Raw genomic sequence first — 15,008 nt, forward strand, 5'->3', positions numbered from 1 at the left:
TGTCCGAATAGTGTTGTTACACCCTCTCTGTCATTAAGTTTGTAATTCATATTTGAATTCATAAAGTGCTTCAGGGCGATTCAGGGTGAAAGGTATGTAAATATAGTATTGCTGATTGTGGACCATATGGTGTCAAACTACTACAAATAGGCGAAATCAGCATCTATAGTTTAGCTTTATCTATTGTTTAAAAAATTCATCTAGTCTGACAAGCATTAGAATCATTCTGTGATGTAAATCTTGTTTCAACCAGTATTTGTCTTATCTGTACCCATTCAAAGTACTTTTTTTGTTTTTTTATAGATTGATGAAGATCCTAGCCTTGTTCCAGAGGCAATACAAGGTGGAACATTTGGTTTCAATTCATCTGCCAATGTACCAGCAGAAGGGTTCCAGTTTTAGAGCGATATTTTGGCAGTTAGGTACAATGCAGCACTGAATAAAAAATGGTTTGACCCATCAATCTTGGCTCATGGGATCCGCTGCTGCATTAAATCGGGAAAGAAAATGTGAAGATTTCATTTGGAATCACAGAAAAGCCCAAATGAAGTCAAGATGGCGAGTGGGTGCGAGTGAGAATGAGTGGCAAAATGTAATGAAAAACTTCACTGAATGCTTATTTAGATTGTTCAAAGAAAAAGGGCTACAGGTCCAAGATCTTCAGTGCCTGAGAAGGAACAATGACTTACTAGAGCAATTGGGGGGGGGAAAATGCAGTACTATTATCATCAAGCTTTGTAAGCATAAAAGAGAATAGGATGCCCATATAAGTCCAAGGAGAATGAGCCCAGGCCTTGCTATGAAGCACCGTGTGAATGGACAACATTGAATGAATGTCTGGACTCAGCTGTGGAGCCAGACTCATGTTTCAAACCTGGGGCTCTTCACTCGTGAAGCAGACTCCTAGTCCTGGAGTGGCGTGTGTACGAGAGTATGGTTGTGATGCTGTATGTGAACGCATGCAAGCTTGATTCGCCTTCAGGGGGCTGATAATAAACCTAGCAAATTATCAAAATGAGTTCATAAGTGTTAACTTACACTGGACACACAAATAAAGACCGGTTTAGCAGCAGACTCTGGTTTACTCCTGCAGCCTGTTTTATTTTCTTTTTTCCCCTGTTTCTTTTAGTTATTTTTAATTTCTTTCCTGTATGGCTTATTATTAGTTGCTTGTAAAGTCAGAATTTTCAGGAAGGCTTCCCTGTGCATTTGCACCAGATGAATGTTTGATGTTCTGAAAAGCTTTCCATATCATCAAAACAAATTTGTGTAGATTTTTGCATGAAAAAACATACATTTCCCTCCAAATAGACTGTGTTGCAGTACATAAGTTGCCATAATAGTAGAAAACAGTAAAATGTAATAAATTCATCATCCTTTTCATTTTCAAAGATAACATAATGATCTCTTTGCATGTGGTAACCTACAGCATAGCTCATTTTTAGATTTTGTTGAGTCCTGTAACCAAATGTTTCCTTTGTGGTAGAATACCGTGCTGTTCAATGTTATTTGTTTTCAAACTTTGTTTTCTATGAAAATGATATGGAAACTTCTAAAAATGAAATTTGGTGCATATGTACTGCTGAATAAAGACTGAAGAAGAGGTGTGAATAGATGTACAAATCCAAGTCCTGGTTTGAACACCTTTAATAATATGCCTAATCTGTCCAATTGTTTTAGACTCTTTTTATCTTAGATGTAGGCAGCCATGAACAATCTATTTTGAGCCACTTTAGAGAGAAAACTTTGTATTTTTAAAACTTGCATAAAAAACATGCAAGTGTTTTTATAATTGGAGTAATGCCTCAGCTTTGAGGTTCTGCACACTAAATTAAAGGTGACATTACAAATTTATACAAAAAGGAGAACTCTTTATAAGGTGGCTCATTGTAGGAAATGCTGTGCCTTCCCCTTTGAGCACAAGTGTTGCATGAACAACAGTTTGCTATAATAAAACATACCAGATTAGTCACCATTAGCATCTATATCTACCTTGTGTTTTAAAATCAACTGGCAATTCTGAAACACTGTAGAATGGATAAAGATTATTTTGTGATCATAACTCTTTGTTGGACTAGAGTATTTTTACAGCATTCCTTGTCATCAGAAACATGGTTAAAGTTTAAAACTAGAAGCAGCAGAAAACTAGCTTGTGAAATTTATCTAAGTAGAGTGCAGGCTAGGCTGTCTTGGGGAAATAAACGTTAAACCTTTAAAACAGTGTTGTATTATTTGGTGTGTGTCTTTTTGTATAAACTCAGATTGTAGTGAAGAAGTTAAAAAGCATTTGTGTACACAAGCAGAAAAAAATGGTTGGTTTAACAAAATGTTCATATTAACTGTTACTTCCGTACCCTTTTAACCCTTTAATGTGTTTCAGACATACCTCTCAACCTGCCAAAGGCCCAAATATGGGATGCAATATAAGAGACAGACCCAAAGAGAAGAATATGAACTGTTATTCATGTAGGGAACTAAAGAATGTAAATAGCTTTCTACAACTTCACCTCCCTGTTTATATCTAATAAAATAATGTGCAATAATAAGTGAGAAGACACAATTTGTATAGAACATAAATAGGTTTGGGACTAAAATGAGTGGTACTTGAAATGAGGGACATTTCAGAGGAAGTTACGGCTTCAGCACCGACATAAGAAAGTTGGGTACTTTCATGCATTATGTAAATCATACAGTATATTAAGTATGTAATTCCATCAGATGTTTTGCTAACATTGAGCAGAATTGCATCTTAAGTAATTATGATGCACCTATATTATCTCTTTTTACTTTCAATTGCATACCTAAATCTTCCCCAAAAAACACAATTTGACTTGAGTTTTCATACAGTCCTTTTCACAAGTAGCTCTAAAATCCTTTACAAAGTAAGGGAAGGCAAGCATCCTTATAGTTTTGCAGATGGGGAAACTGAGGTATAGAATGACTTGCCTAATCTCACACCATGTTGGTAGCAGAACTGCGAGTAGAATCCAGGTTTCCTGACTTGAAGACTAGTCCCCTATTCATTGGACAGTGTGCCTCCTTGGTTTAGTGTTTCAGGTTCAGCATGGTTGCCATATCTTTACCTGTAGAGGCATCTTCATTTACTGCCTCTATTCTATATCATTACACTCGGATTTTTCAAAAGCACCTAAATAAGTTCAGATCTTAATAGTGGGACTTGGATTAAATCTCTTCACATTTTTAATGATTTTTTATTAAAAAAAACTTTTGTATTCCTAATTGTTGAGCTTATACAGTGTAGTGATTTTGGTAAAGAAAGCAAAAACTAAACTTAATTGTACAGAAGGACTGCTGAATTACAGAGGACATCATTTTCAAAAGTGAGTTTATTTATTTATTTTTGTGCCTGACTTTCAGAAGAAATTACTGACTTTTCATACCAATTAATATTTTTGTAGATCTTGCATGCAATATTTATTATAAAACTTAAATCTAAAATTGTCAACCTATTAGAATGTCCATGTGGTTTAATAGATTTAGTTAATATACAATTGATTTTTATAAGTTAACTGCTCTTACAAGCTTTTTTTCTAACAGGTTTAAATTTGTACCAATTACTGTACTTTCTAGACGGCTGAAAACATCAGCCATAAACCAATTAAGTAGTTAAGCTCCAGGAAAATGTACTTTTAAGTTACAATATTCACCTTTGTGCCCCTGTAGCAAAATATGTTCTAACTAGTACATTAGAGAATAATGGCCATGATGTTGTAAAATTGGATGCCTAAAATTAGACTGCTTAGACCACCTAAATAAATGGCTAATAGACTTGACTTCCAAAAGTGCTGAGCATCACTTACATTAATCAGAGCTACTGGGACCTCAGCAATTTTTAAAATCAGGCCAGTTATTTAGGTGTCCAAATACTAATTTAGGATTTTGCCCCACGTCTTTGTACTTGCATTCTTTTCTCAATGTTAACTTCACATCAGAAGAGGGTTTCTTGTACGTTCATTTCTCTTCCAGTGTAATGTAGAATTACACACTGTATCCTGCTATGAAGTGTTTTTACTCCAATTATGTTCTATGCTATATAAGAAAGTTAGGGAGAGGCAGATAAATATTTGGTGAAATGTTGACTCTTAGCAATGATCAGGGTATTCAAACAGTGTGGTAAGGCACTAAAGTCTTTTGAACAAAGTACATTTTAATTGTTAAATAGAGCTGGATTGCACCTAATTTATACTTGGTTTAGCTGAGACCTTAATAGCAAAACAGCAAAGAATGAGCCTGTGACTTGAGATGGAGCAATTGTCTGCTGTACTCCACTTCCTGCCTTTCTAACACAGTGATTTATTCTTTTCCCGCGCCCCCCCCCCCCTTACTTTATTTAGTTTTATTTCTTTTTAGTTTCAACACAGTTGTGGTTGGTGGGGGACTTACCCACCCTTTTTTCTTTAGGATTCCTATTTTTAGTCCATTAGACCTTCAGGTTATGCTAAAGACCCTGGCGTTCAAGCCCTGTCATATTTGCCAGAGGTCTTTCTCCTATAACCCTGGGTACTCAGGCTGCCTCAGATACAATCCTTTCACTTTGACAAGATATGGGTATGGCATCTAAAGGCAGGTCTCAAAAAGATAGAGAAGCTGCACTGAAGTTCCTTCTAATAGAATGCTCACTAGCCCCAGTGGGGTCCACTTCCCACCCCATCATACATTGTCCCCTAGGCCACTGCAGTGACTCTTGCAGTTCGAGCAGCGCCTTCAGAAGCTAAGTGATCCAAGAAGAAGCCTCTTTCCCCAACTGTGGAAACAAGGAAGAGGGGTAGGTCATTCCATAAATCCCACACTGAGACTTGTGTCCCTCTAGGGGTGCAACTGAGGCTGTGTCTGGTACTAAGCTACTGGTTTCGTTTCACACAAGAAGCAGCATACTGCGAGGTCTCATAGACAGCACAGAGAACTGTCAGCCTCAGAACCAACTGCTGCCTTGTGGTGCCAGCATGTGCACAAGCTGCCTACTCATGGTCTGGTACCATCACCTTTACAGCACCACAGCTATGATGTCAAAGAAGTTCTCTAAAAGCCCCTCTGGCATCACCTCAGCACTAACCCCTTCTCTAGGCTCTGGTGCTGACTCAGACTTTTTGATACTATAGCCCTCTTGCACTCTCCAGATTTCTTTCCCCAGAGGAACTTTTCATACAAGAAGTACTGGAGCCTGCTATGGGCCTCTATGAAAGCCCCTTCTCTGATACCATTCAGACACCTACAACTGCGGTCCCCGAGACTGAACCCTAGTCAGGCCTTCAGTACCAGTACGTATGTCTGATGCTGCCCCTTTCAGCCCCCTCTTCAGACTCCGAAGTCTTGCTACACGGCCACTCGGCATAATACCATCACACCCTCGTGAACCAGTATGCTGAAGATGATCTTCCGAGCCATACCAGATGCCCTAGATCTAGGAGTTGAGTACCTATGGTGATCCTCCCCCATCTACCACCTCAGTGGGATTACTGAAATTCCTGTGGTTTCCTTAGTGAACAATTTTATAGGCTCTGAGCCAGAAAGAGCCCCAATACTTGCTGGTACCACAGCACTCTCAGGCACCAATTGACCAATCTTTGATCCGTGATTGTCCCCTCATATGCCTCTTTGACACCAGGAGGCAGTCAAGAACAGCAGGACCCATGGATTAGAGGAAGCTCACCCCCATCTGTGAAGTCCTCTTCATCTCCTGATGAGGCAGTAATGTTTCCACCACCCTCTTAATGCTGATGACTGTTAGGCCTTCCAAGACTGCATGAATGCCTGGCAGAATCTTTCCAGATTCTATTAGAAGAGATCCAGGAGTCTCAACACTCCTTTGTGGACATTTTAAATATCCCCCCTCGGGAAAATCGCCCTCCCGATCAATGAAGGCTCTGCTTATCGCCTAGTTGCACAGTTTGCAAACACCGGCCACTATCCAGCCCATCTATATTATATTTTGGCTATGGGAATAGACCATTTGTTTTCCCACCTCACTCCCAATTCCCTGATGGTGGTTGCAGCTAATGGGGGGGGGGGGGGGAACACTCCAGACCCTCTCCTATGGTAAGGAGTTCAGCATTTAGACTTCCTGGGGGGCTCTCCAATTTCAGGTGGCAAACTACCAAGCCCTGTTTGCAAAATATGATTTTAACACTTCAAGTTCACACATTTTATTGAACATCTGCCACAGGACCAGAGGGAACAATTTTAGGCACTCATTTTGAAGGGCCAATTGATATCAAAACCCTCCCTCCAGGCTGCTCTGGGAACGGTTTCTAGATCCTTAGCCATGGCAGTGGTTATGAGGAGAGCATCCTGGCTCCAGTTTTCCAGTCACCTGAGGGGAGTGCAAAATACAGTTGAAAACCTTCCGTTTGAAGGACCCAAGCTCTTTAATGCTGAGACAGACTCCTTTGTCCATACCCTGAAGGACTCAAAGGCGACCTTACAGTCTCTAGGAATTATTTGTTCTTTGAGTGCTTGCTCATATCGATTCCAATTAGGTGTGCGCGCGCTGCGTGCATGATCGTCAGAGAATTTTCTACCCTTGCAACACCCGGTGGATCGGCTGTGGAGCCCCCTGGAGTGGCACCTTCATGGCGCTGGATATATACCCGAGCCGACCCAGCGCCTCCTCAGTTCCTTCTTACCGCCCGTGACAGTCGTTGGAACTGTGGAGCGCGGCATAGCTGTTCTCCACTCTCCCTAGTTTTACTCGTTCGTTCTTGTAGATGGTTGTTGGTTATATTCCTTAGATTAGTAGTTTGTTGTTAATAATTTGTAGAGTAGTTATAAATAGCGGGGGTTAAGGGGGCTATTATCCCCCCTTTTCCCCCCGGCGCGCAGCCGGGCTCATGCCCAAGGCTCCTGGCGCTAAGCCTATGCCAACGGGAGACTCTCACAACTCTTGTCTGAAGTGTTTAGGGGAGTCTCACCAGACGGACAAGTGTAAGATCTGCAAGGCTTTCAGGCCCAGGACCAAAAAGGAGTGGGACTTTAGACCTAAGCAGCTCCTTATGGAGGCGGCACTTAGCCCAGATTCTCCTTCGGCGCGCCAAGTTCCGGCACTGAGCGCCTCGGTGCGCAGTGCCCCAGCGGCACCCTCCGGTACTGCACCGTGAGCAGACGCAGATAAGGCCCCACGGCACTGTCCTCCCTCAGCACCGCGACCGCCACAAGCCCCTCGGTGCCGTTCCCTGTCTCCGGGACATAAAAGACCCCGCAAGACCCAAGACGCTGCCGTCCAACAGGCTCCGGCTCCCCCCGCACCGGTGGTAGAGCCGCGCCCGGCTTCGGAGTGCCAGAGGGTGCAGGCATCATCAACACAGTTGACTCCGGCACCGGGTGTAGGGCCGTTGAGTCCGGTGCGGACTGGCTCACCGCCTCGTCCTGTGGTGGAGCCCTGTCTCCCTTCTACACCGGAGACTTTTGCAACGGCGAAAGACCTCATCGCCCTCACGGAGCCGGCGCCGTCTCAGCCCGCAGCACCGCATCCCCTTCGTACTGTGCAATCCAGGGGCAAGCCTGCCCTGATACGTCCTCCATCTCTGAGCGTGGACTCACGGCACCGCTCCCAGTCTCGGAGCAGGTCCCGACGCCGCTCGCAGTCCCGGCACCAATCTTCATCTCGGCACCGGTCGTACTCGCAGCCCAGATTTTCCTCCCGGCACCGGTCTACTTCTCGGCACCGATCTGAGCATCGGTACCGGTCGGAGTCCAGACGCAGTTCCCGGCACCGGTATGAGTGCCACTCCCGTTCGCGAGGCCGCTCCCGGCACCGAGTCTACAGACGGTCTTCATCTTCGCGATCCAGATCTGGATCCCAGTACCGGCATGGCCATCGGCACCATTCTCGATCCCGGTACCGCTCACCGGCACCGCGAATAGACTGCTCGCCTGTGGACCGGCACCGTACCAGGACGAGCCCCTGCAACCACGCTTGGCACCGCCCTGGCCCTCAAGATCGGCGTCTCGCTCGTCGGAAGGGGCTCCCCGATCAGCATACCCTGCTCAGGGTCAGGCTGCAGACTACTTGGGTCATTGGCAGGAGGGGGCAGAGGACCCTAGACAGGACCCTGCACATTGGTCTTTCTGGACCCCATGGGCATATCACCAAGCTCAAGGGGCTCCACCAGCGGCCTCTCGCTCGGCACACTCTGAGCCCAGGGTCCCTGAGGCCACCATCTTCCGTCCTCCCCCAGGGGGCATGGAGGCTCCACTGCTGACACCCACGCAGGCCCCAGACCCCGGTGCAGGGGATCCTGCACATCAGGGACCCTTGGAGCCGGACCCTCATGGATCCTTTACCCCCTGAGGCGTCGTCCTCATCCTCCCCAGATGAGGCGGTGGCGGGTACAACAGCCTCAGGCCCACCTCCAATAGACCTCCGTGTCCACCAAGATTTGTTGTGTAGGGTGGCATGGAACATGGACCTACAGGCTGAGGAGACGGTGGAGGTGGAGGACCCAGTGGTGAGCATCCTGTCAGCTGATGCCCCATCCTGGGTGGCGTTGCCCATTATTCGTACGATCCAGGCTAACGAGAATGCCATATGGCAAACCCCGGCTTCCATCGCTCCCACTGCCAGAGGTATAGAGAGGAAGTACTTTGTCCCCTCTAAAGACAATGAGTACCTCTATACACCCCCTCTGCCATGTTCACTGGTAGTCTCCTCAGTGAACGCAAGAGAGCGTCATGGTCAGCAGGCGGCAGCGCCCAAATCGAAGGATGCCAAACGCTTCGATTTGTTTGGACGCAAGGTTTACTCAGCAGGGGGTCTGCAGCTCAGAGCCGCAAACCAACAGGCGCTCTTGAGTCGGTACAATTACAACTCATGGAATTCCATGGGTAAATTTAAAGAGTTGGTCCCCCAGGACTCGAGGGAAGAGTTTGGGGCCCTAGTAGAGGAAGGTAAAAAGGTGGCTAGGACCTCCTTGCAGGCCTCCCTGGACATAGTGTACTCGGCCGCCAGGACACTAGCGTCTGGGATAGCCATGAGACGCGTCTCCTGGCTCCAGGTTTCGGGGTTACCGCCAGAACTGCAGCAGACGCTGCAAGATCTGCCGTTCGAGGGCCAGGGGTTGTTCTTGGACAAGACAGACTCTTGGTTGCAGAGCCTTAAGGACTCCAGAACCATCATGCGCTCCTGGGGATGCATGTCCCAGGACCCTAGCGCAGGCCCTTTAGGCCCCAGCCGCAAAGGTTCTACCCTCCTCCTCCTCGTCCGAGACAGGACTTCCCCAGAAGGCGGGGACGAGGTAGTAGACGCAGGTCGACCGGCCCCCAACCCGGTCAGAACCAAGGCCCTCCTAGACCACCTTCAGGACCTAGGCAAAACTTTTGAAGGTGCGCTCAAGGACGGCGTGCCAGCCACTACCCAGGGTCCATTTCCTTTCTTTCAGGATCGCCTCTCCCGTTTCCATTGTGCTTGGTCCCTTATAACCTCGGACCATTGGGTCCTTCGCACGGTGGAGAGGGGATAAGCTCTCCAGTTTTCTTAGTTTCCCCCACTCCCACCCCCTCTCCCCGTCCCTCTTCAGGGACCCTTCTCACGAGCATCTCCTTACACAGGAGGCTTTTGGGCTCCTCTCTATGGGGGCCATAGAGGAGGTTCCCCCAGAGTTAAGGGGCAGGGGGTTTTACTCCTGCTACTTCCTGATCCCCAAAGCAAAAGGGGGTCTGTGACCCATTTTAGACTTACGCAGACTCAACAAATTCATAGTAAAGTTGAAGTTCTGCATGGTCTCCTTGGGGACCATCATCCCTTCCCTGGATCCTGGAGACTGGTATGCCGCCCTCGACATGAAGGACGTATATTTTCATATAGCAATCTACCGCGCACACAGGCGCTTCCTTCGATTTGTAGTAAACAATGTGCACTACCAATTTGCCATCCTTCCCTTCGGCTTGTCCGCGGCTCCGAGAGTGTTCACCAAATGTATGGCTGTCGTGGCAGCATACCTTCGTCAACAAAGGATACAGGTGTTTCCGTATCTAGACGACTGGCTGGTGCGTGGCCGCACCAGGGAGCAAGTTCAAGCTCACGTCCAGATAATACTACAAACATTCCACGAGTTAGGCATTCTATTCAACAAAGAAAAGTCCACTCTGGAGCCAACCCAGAGAATAGATTTTATCGGGGCAGTTTTAGACTCCAGAGTCGCCCGAGCTCTTCTGCCAGACACTCGGTTTCACACCATCACAAACATCATCCACGGACTCCAGGTCTTCCCGATCACCACAATAAGGACGTGCCTCGGCCTGTTGGGACACATGGCCTCTTGCACTTACGTAACCAGGCATGCCAGACTTCGGCTTCGCCCACTTCAGGCCTGGGTATCGTCGGTGTACCGTCCTTATCGGGACAACCTGAACATGGTGGTCACGGTTCTGAACTCAGTCTTGACCTCTCTGACCTGGTGGCTGAATCACAAGGCAGTTTGCGCAGGAATGCCATTTCACGCCCCACAACCCTCCCTGCACCTGGTCACGGACGCTTCATCTCTAGGTTGGCGCGCTCACCTCGGGGAGCACCATACCCTGGGCCTGTGGACCACATTCCAACTAGCTCTGCACATCAATGTTCGAGAGCTGATGGCGGTGCGCCTAGCCTGTCAGGCAATTCTCGGTCTCCTGCATGGCCATTGCGTGTCAGTCCTCACAGACAACACCACGGCCATGTTCTACATCAACAAGCAAGGAGGAGCCCGGTCGTCTCTCCTATGCCAAGAGGCCATTCGCCTGTGGGACTTCTGCATTGCCCACGTGATACATCTCATGGCATCGTTCCTCCCTGGAGTCCAGAACACTCTAGCGGACCGTCTCAGCAGATCCTTCCAGACGCACGAGTGGTCGATTCGCCCGGATATCATCCATTCCATCTTCCAGAGGTGGGGATTTCCCCAGGTCGACCTGTTCGCCTCACAAGCCAACAGGAAGTGCCACGTGTTCTGCTCCCTCCAAGGGCGATCTCCGGGCTCCCTGTCGGATGCTTTCCTCCTATCGTGGAGAGACCAGCTGTTCTACGCTTTCCCTCCATTCCCACTGGTCCACAAGGTGCTGCTCAAGCTATGCAGAGACAAGGCACATATGATTCTAGTCGCTCTAGCTTGGCCAAGACAGCACTGGTACACCACGCTTCTGGAGCTATTGGTACAAACTCCGATCACACTTCCCTTGTGCCCAGACTTATCTCTCAGGACCACGGCCGACTCTGTCACTCCGACCTGCAATCGCTCCACCTTACGGTGTGGATGCTCCATAGCTGAATCGGACAGATCTACGATGCTCACATCCAGTGCAACAGATTCTGCTGGGAAGTAGAAAGCCCTCTACACGGACCACTTACTTAACCAAGTGGAAACGGTTCTCCTGTTGGTGCGAGCAGCGGGCCATGCCCCCCTTGCAGGCATCTATTCCTCTTATACTTGAATATCTCCTATCCCTAAAACAGCAGGGCATGGCGATATCTTCGGTCAGGGTTCACTTGGCCCCTATATCGGCGTTCCACCCAGGAGAACACACTTCCTCGGTCTTCTCTAACCTGATGGTCGTCAGATTCCTCAAGGGCTTAGACCGGCTATACCCACAGCAGCGCCAACCCGTTCCGGCGTGGGATCTTAACCTGGTTCTCTCCAAGCTCACAGGGCCCCCGTTCAAGCCATTGGCTACCTGCTCACTCCTTTACCTATCTTGGAAGACAGCCTTCCTTGTAGCCATCACTTCAGCAAGGCGTGTTTCTGAAATCAGGGCGCTCACGTCTGAGCCTCCATACACAGTCTTCCATAAAGACAAGGTGCAGCTTCGCCCCCACCCTGCCTTTCTTCCCAAGGTGGTATCAGCTTTTCATGTGAACTGGGATATATTTCTCCTGGTCTTCCATCCTAAGCCGCATGCCATGCGCCAAGACCAGCGTATGCACTCCTTGGACATACGCAGGGACCTTGCTTTCTATATTGAGCGTACGAAACCATTTAGGAAGACGACGCAGCTCTTCGTTGCAGTGGCCGACCGGATGAAAGTCTCCTTGCAACGTCTCTCCTCTTGAATCACGTCCTGCATTCGTGCTTGCTACGACCTGGCTGGTGCCCCGACGCCGCGCCTCACCACCCACACCACGAGGGTCCAAGCCTCCTCGACTGTCTTCCTGGCTCATGTCCTGCTCCAGGACATTTGTAGAGTGGCGGTTTGGTCATCGGTCCACACCTTCGCCGCTCATTATGCACTTGTACAGCTGTCCAGAGACGATGCTGCATTCGGATCAGCGGTTTTGCCCTCAGCGATGTCTCACTCCGACTCCACCGCCTAGGTAAGGCTTGGTAGTCACCTAATTGGAATCGATATGAGCAAGCACTCGAAGAAGAAAAAATGGTAACTCACCTTTGTAACTGTTGTTCTTTCAGATGTGTTGCTCATATCCATTCCAAACCCGCCCCCCTTCCCTACTGTTGGAGTGGCCGGCAAGAAGGAACTGAGGAGGCGCTGGGTCGGCGGGGGTATATATCCAGCGCCATGAAGGCGCCACTCCAAGGGGCTCCACAGCCGACCCACTGGGTGTTGCTAGGGTAGAAAATTCTCCGACGATCATGCACGCAGCGCGAGCACACGTAATTGGAATGGATATGAGCAACACCTCTCAAAGAGCAGTTACAAAGGTTACAAACCATTTTTTCCTGCAACAGACTGTTTAGTAGGTCCAAAGCATCACAGCACTCTAAACCAATTCAGTACCATATGCAAAAGACTTTCCCCAGACCTTTGGGCTTTCAGAGGAGGAGATCTACACAGCAAAAAAAAAAAAAAAAAAGGAATGCCCCTTTCTACATCCTCATCTGCACCTCCCTCTAATAATCAGTTTTGACATCTCGGTTGAGGACTTCGGGCTACATATTTTCCCGGATCCTGTGCTGCATGATTCCATTCACCCCTACTTTGGAGACAGATTATCCCACTTCCTCTCAGCCTGGGAACATTGCCTCAGATAAATAGATCTTTGAGTTGATCAATATGGGATATTCCATACACTTCCACACTATTCCCCCTTCCTCATCCATCTTCAGGGATCTCTCTCATGAACAGTTCTTAACACAGGAAAACCAGTCTCTTCTACTTTTTGGGGATGATCAAAGCGGTTCTCCCACAATTCTTTGGAAGAGGATTCAATTCCAACTATTTCCTAGTTCCCAAGAAGGGCAGAGGATGAAGGCCAATCCTCAACCTCAGGAACCTGAATAGCTATATACTTTCCCAGCACTTCAGGATGTTGATGCTAGTCACTATAATCCCATCAGGAAACTAGTTCATTGCCTTCAGCCTCCAGGTGCCTACTTTCATATAGCTAGCTACCCATCCCACAAAGATTTCCTATGTTTCATAATTGGCTTAGAACACTATCAGTTCACAGTCTTTTTCTTCAAGCTCTCCACAACTCTCTCAGCTGTGGAGGCCCATTTAAATCAATGTGACAAAGCAATATTCCCATAACTGGATGATTGGCTCCTCAGGGATCGATCAGATCCAGAGGTCCAGTTGGCAACCTCTAAGGCTCTAACCCTATTTCAGTTCGTGGGCCTTCGCAACAGTCGGAGGAAGTCTACATTGACTCCAGTCCAAAGAATAGATTTAATCAGAGTCACTCTAGACTCCATAACTGCCGTTGTATCTCCCCAAAGAAAGATTCTCTACTCTGTCCAGTCTAATCTCAACAATACAACAAAGCCCACAAACAACTCCAAGGATGTACCTAAAATTCTTGAGGCCTATGTTGGCCTCCACATTTGTCATACTTCATGCACGGTTGCATCTCAGGTGCCTACAGATTGTGTACATCCTAAGCAGACACAGTCTTTCCAAATGCATCACAGTACCTCAAAGTTCTGGATTCCCTCAGGTGGTGGAAGGACCTACTGAAAATCTGTGTGGGGACCTCATCCTCACAGATCCCCCCCCCCCCCCATCTGAAAAAAGAATCTGTTGTAAGGAACTTACCACCAAGAGGCCACAGTCCACACCCAGTGGTCTGCACAAGAGATCCTGCTCCATGTCAACATCCTGGAGTTGAGAGCAGTTCAATGTGCTTGTCAACACTTCCTTCACACAGTACAGGGCCACTCCATCAGGTTAATGCTGGTCAACCAGGTAGTGATGAATTATATCAACTGTCAGGGTATAGCAAGATTCCCTCATGTGCAGAGTTGCTAAAACTTTAGAACTAGTGCATTCTCAATATTTTACTCAATATTGAAAGAGCGAAGGTTATCCTCATAGCACTATCCTGGCTGAGTCATGGTTCCTAAATGGTTTTCAAGCATGGAGCTATCCTGTTGTAGCTGGCGTTGCCAGATATTTATGTGCCAGATGCGCTAAAGATTCATATGTCCCTTCATGCTTCAACCACCATTCCACAGTACATGCTTGCATGCTGATGATGGGTTATGGTTGATAGCGATCCAAAACAGTGTGGACTGACGCATGTTCATTTTCATCACCTGAGTCAGATGCCACCAGCAGATGGATGATTTTCTTTTTTGGTGGTTTGGGTTCTGTAGTTTCCACATCAGAGTGTTGCTCTTTTAAGACTTCTAAAAGTATGCCACACACCTCGTCCCTCTCAGATTTTGGACGGCACTTCAGATTCTTAAACCTTGGGTCAAGTGCTGTAGCTATTTTTAGAAAACTCACATCAGTACCTTCTTTGCATTTTGTCAAATCTGCTGTGAAAGTGTTCTTAAAAGGAACGTGCTGGGTCATCATCCGAGACTGCTATAACATGAAATATATGCAGAATGCAGGTAAAACATAGCAGGAGACATACAATTCTCCTTCCCCCAAGGAGTACAGTCACAAATTTAATTGATGCATTATTTTGTTGATGAGTACCATCAGCATGGAAGCATGTCCTCTGGAATGGTGGCCGAAGCATGAAGGGGCATATGAATGTTTAGCATATCTGGCATGTAAATAACTTGCAACGCTGGCTACAAAAGTGCCATGCAAACTCCTGTTCTCACTTTCAG

The 15,008-nt window shown here is 47.3% G+C and overlaps 1 protein-coding gene across 8 annotated transcripts in view; it reads left to right on the plus strand.

The window, feature by feature from the left end:
• KPNA4 (karyopherin subunit alpha 4) overlaps positions 1-15,008 on the plus strand; it is a 79,560-nt gene that overhangs the window by 56,663 nt on the left and 7,889 nt on the right. For 2 of the 8 annotated variants that reach the window (XR_010590342.1, XR_010590343.1), the window contains exons 17-18: positions 304-422; positions 2,381-3,341. Coding sequence is in view for 3 of the 8 variants with exons in the window: in XM_008165011.4 (XP_008163233.1) it covers positions 304-402 (99 nt within the window). In the remaining 5 variants the exon portion in view is untranslated. Of the gene's footprint in view, positions 1-303; positions 2,219-2,380; positions 3,342-15,008 lie in introns of those variants that run through there. The other 6 variants (XR_010590341.1, XR_006175264.2, XR_010590344.1 and 3 more) reach the window with 3 other exon arrangements.

The sequence above is a fragment of the Chrysemys picta genome, chromosome 9 (genome assembly GCF_011386835.1).
Source record: "Chrysemys picta bellii isolate R12L10 chromosome 9, ASM1138683v2, whole genome shotgun sequence".
Lineage (NCBI taxonomy): Eukaryota > Metazoa > Chordata > Testudines > Emydidae > Chrysemys > Chrysemys picta.